The following is a 13064-nucleotide window of genomic DNA, read 5'->3' as shown; positions in this document are numbered from 1 at the left end:
AGGCAAACTCACCATATATGGAGCTAGGAGTCTGGGTAGCCAGGCAAACTCACTATATCTGGAGCTAGGAGTCTGGGTAACCAGGCAAACTCACCATATCTGTAGCTAGGAGTCTGGGTAACCAGGCAAACTCACCATATCTGGAGCTTGATCTTCTTCCCGTCCAACTCTATCGTCCTGATTTTGAAGTCAATACCTGAAATCAGAGAAAAAGTGAGGAAAACATTTGTTAAACTACATCTGAGGCAGTGGGTAGGGGCAAGCTGAGGGCTAACTGAGAGCTAGCTGAGGGCTAACTGAGAGCTAGCTGGGGGCTAATTGGGAGCTAGCTGGGGGCTAACTGGGAGCTAGCTGGGGGCTAACTGGGAGCTAACTGGGAGCTAGCTGGGGGCTAGCTAGGGGCTAGCTGGCATCACTGGGATTGACCTTCACATGATGGACCATCTAGCCACCTATTAACACTGTTACAGACCATGAGGACTGAAGGTAAGCATTCCTATTAACACTGTTACAGACCATGAGGACTGAAGGTAAGCATTCCTATTAACACTGTTACAGGCCTTGAGGACTGAAGGTAAGCATTCCTATTAACACTGTTACAGGCCTTAACTACAGGGGGGATGTATCCAAGGACTTTAAGCCGCAAAGCAAACCTCGGAACAGAGCCAAGCATTCCAGTCATGGTGTAGAAGTCACTCTAATCATAGTAAAGATCTGAGTCATGATGTAGAAGTCACTCTGATCATAGTAAAGATCATCCAGTCATGATGTAGAAGTCACTCTAATCATAGTAAAGATCTGAGTCACGGTGTAGAAGTCACTCTGATCATAGTAAAGGTCTGAGTCATGGTGTAGAAGTCACTCTGATCATAGTAAAGATCATCCAGTCACGGTGTAGAAGTCACTCTGATCATAGTAAAGATCTGAGTCATGGTGTAGAAGTCACTCTGATCATAGTAAAGGTCTGAGTCATGGTGTAGAAGTCACTCTGATCATAGTAAAGGTCTGAATCACGGTGTAGAAGTCACTCTGATCATAGTAAAGATCTGAGTCACGGTGTAGAAGTCACTCTGATCATAGTAAAGATCATCCAGTCACGGTGTAGAAGTCACTCTGATCAGAGTAAAGGTCTGAGTCATGGTGTAGAAGTCCCTCTGATCATAGTAAAGGTCTGAGTCATGGTGTAGAAGTCACTCTGATCATAGTAAAGGTCTGAGTCATGGTGTAGAAGTCACTCTGATCATAGTAAAGGTCTGAGTCACGGTGTAGAAGTCACTCTGATCATAGTAAAGATCATCCAGTCACGGTGTAGAAGTCACTCTGATCATAGTAAAGATATGAGTCATGATGTAGAAGTCACTCTGATCATAGTAAAGATCTGGGTCACGGTGTAGAAGTCACTCTGATCATAGTAAAGATCATCCAGTCACGGTGTAGAAGTCACTCTGATCAGAGTAAAGGTCTGAGTCATGGTGTAGAAGTCCCTCTGATCATAGTAAAGATCTGAGTCATGATGTTATAGTGGACTACTGTTGACCAGGGTTAGAGTGGACTACTGTTGACCAGGGTTAGAGTGGACTACTGTTGACCATGGGTTATAGTGGACTACTGTTGACCAGGGGTTAGAGTGGACTACTGTTGACCAGGGGTTATAGTGGACTACTGTTGACCAGGGGTTATAGTGGACTACTGTTGACCAGGGGTTAGAGTGGACTACTGTTGACCAGGGGTTAGAGTGGACTACTGTTGACCAGGGTTATAGTGGACTACTGTTGACCAGGGTTATAGTGGACTACTGTTGACCAGGGTTATAGTGGACTACTGTTGACCAGGGGTTATAGTGGACTACTGTTGACCAGGGTTATAGTGGACTACTGTTGACCAGGGTTAGAGTGGACTACTGTTGACCAGGGGTTATAGTGGACTACTGTTGACCATGGGTTATAGTGGACTACTGTTGACCAGGGGTTAGAGTGGACTACTGTTGACCAGGGGTTATAGTGGACTACTGTTGACCAGGGGTTATAGTGGACTACTGTTGACCAGGGGTTAGAGTGGACTACTGTTGACCAGGGGTTAGAGTGGACTACTGTTGACCAGGGTTATAGTGGACTACTGTTGACCAGGGTTATAGTGGACTACTGTTGACCAGGGTTATAGTGGACTACTGTTGACCAGGGGTTATAGTGGACTACTGTTGACCAGGGTTATAGTGGACTACTGTTGACCAGGGTTATAGTGGACTACTGTTGACCAGGGATAGAGTGGACTACTGTTGACCAGGTTTATAGTGGACTACGGTTGACCAGGGACAGGGTTATAGTGGACTACTGTTGACCAGGGGTTTTAGTGGACTACTGTTGACAAGGGTTAGAGTGGACTACTGTTGACCAGGGTTATAGTGGACTACTGTTGACCAGGGTTATAGTGGACTACTGTTGACCAGGGTTATAGTGGACTACTGTTGACCAGGGTTATAGTGGACTACTGTTGACCAGGGTTATAGTGGACTACTGTTGACCAGGGGTTATAGTGGACTACTGTTGACCAGGGATAGAGTGGACTACTGTTGACCAGGGGTTATAGTGGACTACTGTTGACAAGGGTTATAGTGGACTACTGTTGACCAGGGTTAGAGTGGACTACTGTTGACCAGGGTTATAGTGGACTACTGTTGACCAGGGGTTTTAGTGGACTACTGTTGACAAGGGTTATAGTGGACTACTGTTGACAAGGGTTATAGTGGACTACTGTTGACCAGGGTTATAGTGGACTACTGTTGACCAGGGTTATAGTGGACTACTGTTGACCAGGGTTAGAGTGGACTACTGTTGACCAGGGTTATAGTGGACTACTGTTGACCAGGGTTATAGTGGACTACTGTTGACCAGGGTTAGAGTGGACTACTGTTGACCAGGGTTATAATGGACTACTGTTGACCAGGGACAGGGTTATAGTGGACTACTGTTGACCAGGGTTAGAGTGGACTACTGTTGACCAGGGGTTATAGTGGACTACTGTTGACCAGGGGTTTTAGTGGACTACTGTTGACCAGGGTTATAGTGGACTACTGTTGACCAGGGGTTATAGTGGACTACTGTTGACCAGGGTTATAGTGGACTACTGTTGACCAGGGTTAGAGTGGACTACTGTTGACCAGGGTTATAGTGGACTACTGTTGACCAGGGTTAGAGTGGACTACTGTTGACCAGGGTTATAATGGACTACTGTTGACCAGGGACAGGGTTATAGTGGACTACTGTTGACCAGGGTTAGAGTGGACTACTGTTGACCAGGGTTATAGTGGACTACTGTTGACCAGGGTTAGAGTGGACTACTGTTGACCAGGGGTTATAGTGGACTACTGTTGACCAGGGTTAGAGTGGACTACTGTTGACCAGGGGTTATAGTGGACTACTGTTGACCAGGGGTTATAGTGGACTACTGTTGACCAGGGGTTAGAGTGGACTACTGTTGACCAGGGTTAGAGTCGACTACTGTTGACCAGGGTTGTAGTGGACTACTGTTGACCAGGGGTTATAGTGGACTACTGTTGACCAGGGGTTATAGTGGACTACTGTTGACCAGGGGTTATAGTGGACTACTGTTGACCAGGGTTAGAGTGGACTACTGTTGACCAGGGTTAGAGTGGACTACTGTTGACCAGGGGTTATAGTGGACTACTGTTGACCAGGGGTTATAGTGGACTACTGTTGACCAGGGTTATAGTGGACTACTGTTGACCAGGGGTTATAGTGGACTACTGTTGACCAGGGTTAGAGTGGACTACTGTTGACCAGGGGTTATAGTGGACTACTGTTGACCAGGGTTATAGTGGACTACTGTTGACCAGGGGTTATAGTGGACTACTGTTGACCAGGGTTAGAGTGGACTACTGTTGACCAGGGGTTATAGTGGACTACTGTTGACCAGGGGTTATAGTGGACTACTGTTGACCAGGGGTTATAGTGGACTACTGTTGACCAGGGTTAGAGTGGACTACTGTTGAACAGGGGTTATAGTGGACTACTGTTGACCAGGGGTTATAGTGGACTACTGTTGACCAGGGTTATAGTGGACTACTGTTGACCAGGGTTATAGTGGACTACTGTTGACCAAGGGTTATAGTGGACTACTGTTAAGGTCCGCCTGGCCTGCTTCAGGTAGACCCACAGACACACTGTAGGACAGGACTGACCATTCAGGCCAAGGGTAGAACAGGACAAATAATTCAGGCCAAGGGTAGGCAGGACAGACCATTCTGGCCCAGGGTAGGCAGGACAGACCATTCTGGCCCAGGGTAGGCAGGACAGACCATTCTGTCCCAGGGTAGGCAGGACAGATCATTCTGGCCCAGGGTAGGCAGGACAGACCATTCTGTCCCAGGGTAGGCAGGACAGATCATTCTGTCCCAGGGTAGGCAGGACAGACCATTCTGGCCCAGGGTAGGCAGGACAGATCATTCTGTCCCAGGGTAGGCAGGACAGACCATTCAGGCCCAGGGTAGGACAGGACAGATCATTCTGTCCCAGGGTAGAACAGGACAGACCATTCAGTCCCAGGGTAGGACGGGACAGACCATTCAGACCCAGGGTAGGACAGGACAGACCATTCAGGCCCAGGGTAGAACAGGGACAGACCATTCAGGCCCAGGGTAGGACAGGACTGACCATTCTGTCCCAGGGTAGGACAGGACAGACCATTCAGGCCCAGGGTAGGACGGGACAGACCATTCAGACCCAGGGTAGGACAGGACAACCATTCAGGCCCAGGGTAGAACAGGGACAGACCATTCAGGCCCAGGGTAGGACAGGACAGATCATTCTGTCCCAGGTTAGGACAGGACAGACCATTCAGGCCCAGGGTAGGACAGGACAGATCATTCTGTCCCAGGGTAGAACAGGACAGACCATTCAGGCCCAGGGTAGGCAGGACAGACCATTCAGGCCCAGGGTAGGACAGGACAGACCATTCAGGCCCAGGGTAGGACAGGACAGATCATTCAGGCCCAGGGTAGGACAGGACAGACCATTCAGGCCCAGGGTAGAACAGGGACAGACCATTCAGGCCCAGGGTAGGACAGGACAGACCATTCAGGCCCAGGGTAGGACAGGACAGACCATTCAGGCCCAGGGTAGGACAGGACAGACCATTCAGGCCCAGGGTAGGACGGGACAGACCATTCAGTCCCAGGGTAGGACAGGACTGACCATTCAGGCCCAGGGTAGGACAGGACAGACCATTCAGGCCCAGGGTAGGACAGGACAGACCATTCAGGCCCAGGGTAGGACGGGACAGACCATTCAGGCCCAGGGTAGGACAGGACAGACCATTCTGTCCCAGGGTAGGACAGGACAGATCATTCAGGCCCAGGGTAGGCAGGACAGACCATTCTGTCCCAGGGTAGGACAGGACAGACCATTCTGTCCCAGGGTAGGTAACCTCACCCCCCTGGATACACTGTGGCCGCTCACAGCTAAATAAAGCCTGTCCTGAGAGCAGCTGGTGCTGTTGCCCCACACAACTGACCTGATCTTATCACTTTCATGGCCCTAGTGACAGTAATAACATATGTGAGAGACAGAGTGAGAGAGAGACAGACAGACAGAGTGAGAGTGAGAGAGAGACAGACAGAGAGACAGAATGAGAGAGAGGAGAGAGACAGACAGAGAGTGAGAGACAGCCAGAGAGTGAGAGACAGACAGAGAGTGAGAGAGACAGACAGAGAGTGAGAGAGACAGACAGAGAGTGAGAGAGACAGACAGAGAGTGAGAGAGACAAACAGAGAGTGAGAGAGACAGACAGAGAGTGAGAGAGACAGACAGAGAGTGAGAGACAGACAGAGAGTGAGAGAGACAGACAGAGAGTGAGAGAGACAGAGAGTGAGAGAGACAGAGAGTGAGAGACAGACAGAGAGTGAGAGAGACAGACAGAGAGTGAGAGAGACAGACAGAGAGTGAGAGAGACAGACAGAGAGTGAGAGACAGACAGAGAGTGAGAGAGACAGACAGACAGAGAGTGAGAGAGACAGACAGAGAGTGAGAGACAGACAGAGAGTGAGAGAGACAGACAGAGAGTGAGAGAGACAGAGAGTGAGAGACAGACAGAGAGTGAGAGACAGACAGAGAGTGAGAGAGACAGAGAGTGAGAGACAGACAGAGAGTGAGAGACAGACAGAGAGTGAGAGACAGACAGAGAGTGAGAGAGACAGACAGAGAGTGAGAGAGACAGACAGAGAGTGAGAGACAGACAGAGAGTGAGAGAGACAGACAGAGAGTGAGAGAGACAGACAGAGAGTGAGAGACAGACAGAGAGTGAGAGACAGACAGAGAGTGAGAGAGACAGACAGAGAGTGAGCGACAGACAGAGAGTGAGAGACAGACAGAGAGTGAGAGCGCTACAAGGTAAAAACTATCCTCTAAAAGCGGCCTGTCAAACGGTTTCTCTTATAGAAAAGTCTAGGTTCTGTGTGTATAAATCCATTGGCACGTTGCTATGGTTCTGTAACCTGATAACAGACGAGCTCCAATCAGAATAGTCCTTGTTGAGTGCTGAGTGACAGCGCACGTCACTAGCCAGTAACATGAGAGGAACGTGGGTACCTGCTCAATTATCAGTCTGTGCCCGGGAACAAGTGTTCATATTAAAACAGAATGAGCTAGCCTAGCGCTAGCTAGCTGGGGGGCTTTGATACAGGTCTGGCAACCTATTCCCTATATAGTGCACTACCTTTGACTAAATAGGGAATAAGGGTGCTATTCAGGACGCAGATGCAGACGGAAGGTGATGCAGGTCGGCTCACTGAGAGGAAGTGGTGAGAGAACAGAGCACCACAGCAGGTTGTAGAGAGCAGTCTACCGGGAACACAGACCCACTATTACACCAGATACTAAACAGATTGTAGAGTGTTTGTCCCTCGGGGGGGGGATACATAAAACTCAATTGAATTGAATTAAAAGTGGTCTACGTTGCAAATGAGACATGTCTTCTGTTACAGTCCTCTGCTGCAGGCTAGAGTTTCAAATGCTTTCTGTAGGTTTAATATCCTACCTACTTTAGTTAGTGCAAGACGAGGATGCTAGGCTACATTCCTGTTCTAGAGAAACTGCTGTGTATCCTAGGGTTTATACAGGGACTTTACAATAGCCACTGCTGTGTATCCTAGGGTTTATACAGGGCCTTTACAATAGCCACTGCTGTGTATCCTAGGGTTTATACAGGGACTTTACAATAGCCACTGCTGTGTATCCTAGGGTTTATACAGGGACTTTACAATAGCCACTGCTGTGTATCCTAGGGTTTATACAGGGACTTTACAATAGCCACTGCTGTGTATCCTAGGGTTTATACAGGGACTTTACAATAGCCACTGCTGTGTATCCTAGGGTTTATACAGGGACTTTACAATAGCCACTGCTGTGTATCCTAGGGTTTATACAGGGACTTTACAATAGCCACTGCTGAGGATCCTAGGGTTTATACAGGGACTTTACAATAGCCACTGCTGTGTATCCTAGGGTTTATACAGGGACTTTACAATAGCCACTGCTGTGTCTCCTAGGGTTTATACAGGGACTTTACAATAGCCACTGCTGTGTATCCTAGGGTTTATACAGGGACTTTACAATAGCCACTGCTGTGTATCCTAGGGTTTATACAGGGACTTTACAATAGCCACTGCTGTGTATCCTAGGGTTTATACAGGGACTTTACAATAGTCACTGCTGTGTATCCTAGAGTTTATACAGGGACTTTACAATAGCCACTGCTGTGTATCCTAGGGTTTATACAGGGACTTTACAATAGCCACTGCTGTGTATCCTAGAGTTTATACAGGGACTTTACAATAGCCACTGCTGTGTATCCTAGGGTTTATACAGGGACTTTACAATAGCCACTGCTGTGTATCCTAGAGTTTATACCAGGACTTTACAATAGTCACTGTTGTGTATCCTAGAGTTTATACAGGGACTTTACAATAGTCACTGCTGTGTATCCTAGGGTTTATACAGGGACTTTACAATAGCCACTGCTGTGTATCCTAGGGTTTATACAGGGACTTTACAATAGCCACTGCTGTGTATCCTAGGGTTTATACAGGGACTTTACAATAGCCACTGCTGTGTATCCTAGGGTTTATACAGGGACTTTACAATAGCCACTGCTGTGTATCCTAGGGTTTATACAGGGACTTTACAATAGCCACTGCTGTGTATCCTAGGGTTTATACAGGGACTTTACAATAGCCACTGCTGGGACAGTGCTGCTCGCTAACTAACTCTGCAGCTACACTATACACGTTGAGTTGCTTTGCCATCGGCGCTGTGTCAATGTGATGTTCTACCTGAGGAGAGGAGAGGAGGGGAGGAGGAGCAAAGGAAAGGATGAGAGGAGGAGAGGAGGAGAGGATGAGAGGGGAAGAGAGGAGCAGAGGAGCAGGGGAGAGGGGAAGAGGAGAGGAGCAGAGGAGAGGAGCAGAAGAGAGGGGAAGAGATGAGGGGAAGAGGAGAGGAGAGGAGAGGAGAAAAGCATCTTTATTCTAGTCCCTCTACTGCACCATATTCATCCAGGAGGACATAACCAGTGGTGTCTAGTGGAGGACGTAACCAGTGGTGACTAGTGGAGGACATAACCAGTGGTGACTAGTGGAGGACATAACCAGTGGTGACTAGTGGAGGACGTAACCAGTGGTGTCTAGTGGAGGACGTAACCAGTGGTGTCTAGTGGAGGACATAACCAGTGGTGTCTAGTGGAGGACGTAACCAGTGGTGACTAGTGGAGGACATAACCAGTGGTGACTAGTGGAGGACGTAACCAGTGGTGTCTAGTGGAGGACGTAACCAGTGGTGTCTAGTGGAGGACGTAACCAGTGGTGACTAGTGGAGGACATAACCAGTGGTGTCTAGTGGAGGACGTAACCAGTGGTGACTAGTGGAGGACATAACCAGTGGTGTCTAGTGGAGGACATAACCAGTGGTGTCTAGTGGAGGACGTAACCAGTGGTGTCTAGAGGACATAACCAGTGGTGTCTAGTGGAGGACATAACCAGTGGTGTCTAGTGGAGGACATAACCAGTGGTGTCTAGTGGAGGACGTAACCAGTGGTGTCTAGTGGAGGACGTAACCAGTGGTGTCTAGTGGAGGACGTAACCAGTGGTGTCTAGTGGAGGACGTAACCAGTGGTGTCTAGTGGAGGACGTAACCAGTGGTGTCTAGTGGAGGACGTAACCAGTGGTGTCTAGTGGAGGACGTAACCAGTGGTGTCTAGTGGAGGCCAGTGGTGTCTAGTGGAGGACATAACCAGTGGTGTCTAGTGGAGGACATAACCAGTGGTGTCTAGTGGAGGACATAACCAGTGGTGTCTAGTGGAGGACATAACCAGTGGTATCTAGTGGAGGACATAACCAGTGGTGTCTAGTGGAGGACATAACCAGTGGTGTCTAGTGGAGGACATAACCAGTGGTGTCTAGTGGAGGACAAAACCAGTGGTGTCTAGTGGAGGACATAACCAGTGGTGTCTAGAGGAGGACATAACCAGTGGTGTCTAGTGGAGGACATAACCAGTGGTGTCTAGTGGAGGACATAACCAGTGGTGTCTAGTGGAGGACATAACCAGTGGTGTCTAGTGGAGGACATAACCAGTGGTGTCTAGTGGAGGACATAACCAGTGGTGTCTAGTGGAGGACATAACCAGTGGTGTCTAGTGGAGGACGTAACCAGTGGTGTCTAGTGGAGGACGTAACCAGTGGTGACTAGTGGAGGACATAACCAGTGGTGTCTAGTGGAGGACATAACCAGTGGTGTCTAGTGGAGGACATAACCAGTGGTGTCTAGTGGAGGACGTAACCAGTGGTGTCTAGTGGAGGACATAACCAGTGGTGTCTAGTGGAGGACATAACCAGTGGTGTCTAGTGGAGGACATAACCAGTGGTGTCTAGTGGAGGACATAACCAGTGGTGTCTAGTGGAGGACATAACCAGTGGTGTCTAGTGGAGGACATAACCAGTGGTGTCTAGTGGAGGACATAACCAGTGGTGTCTAGTGGAGGACGTAACCAGTGGTGTCTAGTGGAGGACATAACCAGTGGTGTCTAGAGGAGGACATAACCAGTGGTGTCTAGAGGAGGACATAACCAGTGGTGTCTAGTGGAGGACATAACCAGTGGTGTCTAGTGGAGGACATAACCAGTGGTGTCTAGTGGAGGACATAACCAGTGGTGTCTAGAGGAGGACATAACCAGTGGTGACTAGTGGAGGACATAACCAGTGGTGTCTAGTGGAGGACGTAACCAGTGGTGTCTAGAGGAGGACGTAACCAGTGGTGTCTAGTGGAGGACATAACCAGTGGTGTCTAGTGGAGGACATAACCAGTGGTGTCTAGTGGAGGACATAACCAGTGGTGTCTAGTGGAGGACATAACCAGTGGTGTCTAGTGGAGGACGTAACCAGTGGTGTCTAGTGGAGGACGTAACCAGTGGTGTCTAGTGGAGGATGTAACCAGTGGTGTCTAGTGGAGGACATAACCAGTGGTGACTAGTGGAGGACATAACCAGTGGTGTCTAGTGGAGGACAGTGGTGTCTAGTGGAGGACATAACCAGTGGTGTCTAGTGGAGGACATAACCAGTGGTGACTAGTGGAGGACAGTGGTGTCTAGTGGAGGACATAACCAGTGGTGTCTAGTGGAGGACATAACCAGTGGTGTCTAATGGAGGACATAACCAGTGGTGACTAGTGGAGGACAGTGGTGTCTAGTGGAGGACATAACCAGTGGTGTCTAGTGGAGGACATAACCAGTGGTGTCTAGTGGAGGACGTAACCAGTGGTGTCTAGTGGAGGACATAACCAGTGGTGTCTAGTGGAGGACATAACCAGTGGTGTCTAGTGGAGGACATAACCAGTGGTGTCTAGTGGAGGACATAACCAGTGGTGTCTAGTGGAGGACATAACCAGTAATGTCTAGTGGAGGACATAACCAGTGGTGTCTAGTAGAGGACGTAACCAGTGGTGTCTAGTGGAGGACATAACCAGTGGTGTCTAGTGGAGGACATAACCAGTGGTGTCTAGTGGAGGACATAACCAGTGGTGTCTAGTGGAGGACGTAACCAGTGGTGTCTAGTGGAGGACGTAACCAGTGGTGTCTAGTGGAGGACGTAACCAGTGGTGTCTAGTGGAGGACGTAACCAGTGGTGTCTAGTGGAGGACGTAACCAGTGGTGTCTAGTGGAGGACATAACCAGTGGTGTCTAGTGGAGGACGTAACCAGTGGTGTCTAGTGGAGGCCAGTGGTGTCTAGTGGAGGACATAACCAGTGGTGTCTAGCGGAGGACATAACCAGTGGTGTCTAGCGGAGGACATAACCAGTGGTGTCTAGCGGAGGACATAACCAGTGGTGTCTAGCGGAGGACGTAACCAGTGGTGTCTAGAGGAGGACGTAACCAGTGGTGTCTAGTGGAGGACGTAACCAGTGGTGTCTAGTGGAGGACATAACCAGTGGTGTCTAGTGGAGGACATAACCAGTGGTGTCTAGTGGAGGACATAACCAGTGGTGTCTAGTGGAGGACGTAACCAGTGGTGTCTAGTGGAGGACATAACCAGTGGTGTCTAGTGGAGGACATAACCAGTGGTGTCTAGTGGAGGACATAACCAGTGGTGTCTAGTGGAGGACGTAACCAGTGGTGTCTAGTGGAGGACGTAACCAGTGGTGTCTAGTGGAGGACGTAACCAGTGGTGTCTAGTGGAGGACGTAACCAGTGGTGTCTAGTGGAGGACGTAACCAGTGGTGTCTAGTGGAGGACGTAACCAGTGGTGTCTAGTGGAGGACGTAACCAGTGGTGTCTAGTGGAGGACATAACCAGTGGTGTCTAGTGGAGGACGTAACCAGTGGTGTCTAGTGGAGGCCAGTGGTGTCTAGTTGAGGACGTAACCAGTGGTGTCTAGTGGAGGACGTAACCAGTGGTGTCTAGTGGAGGACATAACCAGTGGTGTCTAGTGGAGGACATAACCAGTGGTGACTAGTGGAGGACAGTGGTGTCTAGTGGAGGACATAACCAGTGGTGTCTAGTGGAGGACATAACCAGTGGTGTCTAGTGGAGGACATAACCAGTGGTGTCTAGTGGAGGACATAACCAGTGGTGTCTAGTGGAGGACATAACCAGTGGTGTCTAGTGGAGGACATAACCAGTGGTGTCTAGTGGAGGACGTAACCAGTGGTGTCTAGTGGAGGACGTAACCAGTGGTGTCTAGTGGAGGACGTAACCAGTGGTGTCTAGTGGAGGACGTAACCAGTGGTGTCTAGTGGAGGACGTAACCAGTGGTGTCTAGTGGAGGACATAACCAGTGGTGTCTAGTGGAGGACATAACCAGTGGTGTCTAGTGGAGGACATAACCAGTGGTGTCTAGTGGAGGACATAACCAGTGGTGTCTAGTGGAGGACATAACCAGTGGTGTCTAGTGGAGGACGTAACCAGTGGTGTCTAGTGGAGGACGTAACCAGTGGTGTCTAGTGGAGGACGTAACCAGTGGTGTCTAGTGGAGGACGTAACCAGTGGTGTCTAGTGGAGGACGTAACCAGTGGTGTCTAGTGGAGGACATAACCAGTGGTGTCTAGTGGAGGACGTAACCAGTGGTGTCTAGTGGAGGACGTAACCAGTGGTGACTAGTGGAGGACATAACCAGTGGTGTCTAGTGGAGGACATAACCAGTGGTGTCTAGTGGAGGACATAACCAGTGGTGTCTAGTGGAGGACGTAACCAGCGGTGTCTAGTGGAGGACGTAACCAGCGGTGTCTAGTGGAGGACATAACCAGTGGTGTCTAGTGGAGGACATAACCAGTGGTGTCTAGTGGAGGACATAACCAGTGGTGTCTAGTGGAGGACATAACCAGTGGTGTCTAGTGGAGGACATAACCAGTGGTGTCTAGTGGAGGACGTAACCAGTGGTGTCTAGTGGAGGACATAACCAGTGGTGTCTAGAGGAGGACATAACCAGTGGTGTCTAGAGGAGGACATAACCAGTGGTGTCTAGTGGAGGACATAACCAGTGGTGTCTAGTGGAGGACATAACCAGT

General features: G+C 49.5%; 1 protein-coding gene across 1 annotated transcript in view; it reads right to left on the bottom strand.

The window, feature by feature from the left end:
- Nucleotides 1-13064, bottom strand: part of rab8b (RAB8B, member RAS oncogene family) — a 47000-nt gene that overhangs the window by 15157 nt on the left and 18779 nt on the right. The window contains exon 2 of the mRNA XM_071388567.1: nucleotides 136-196. Within this exon, the coding sequence (XP_071244668.1) occupies nucleotides 136-196 (61 nt within the window). The remainder of the gene's footprint in view (nucleotides 1-135; nucleotides 197-13064) is intronic.

This window comes from Salvelinus alpinus, unplaced genomic scaffold, assembly GCF_045679555.1.
Source record: "Salvelinus alpinus unplaced genomic scaffold, SLU_Salpinus.1 scaffold_42, whole genome shotgun sequence".
Taxonomy (NCBI): Eukaryota; Metazoa; Chordata; class Actinopteri; order Salmoniformes; family Salmonidae; genus Salvelinus; species Salvelinus alpinus.
This window is presented reverse-complemented; position numbering and strand designations above follow the sequence as displayed.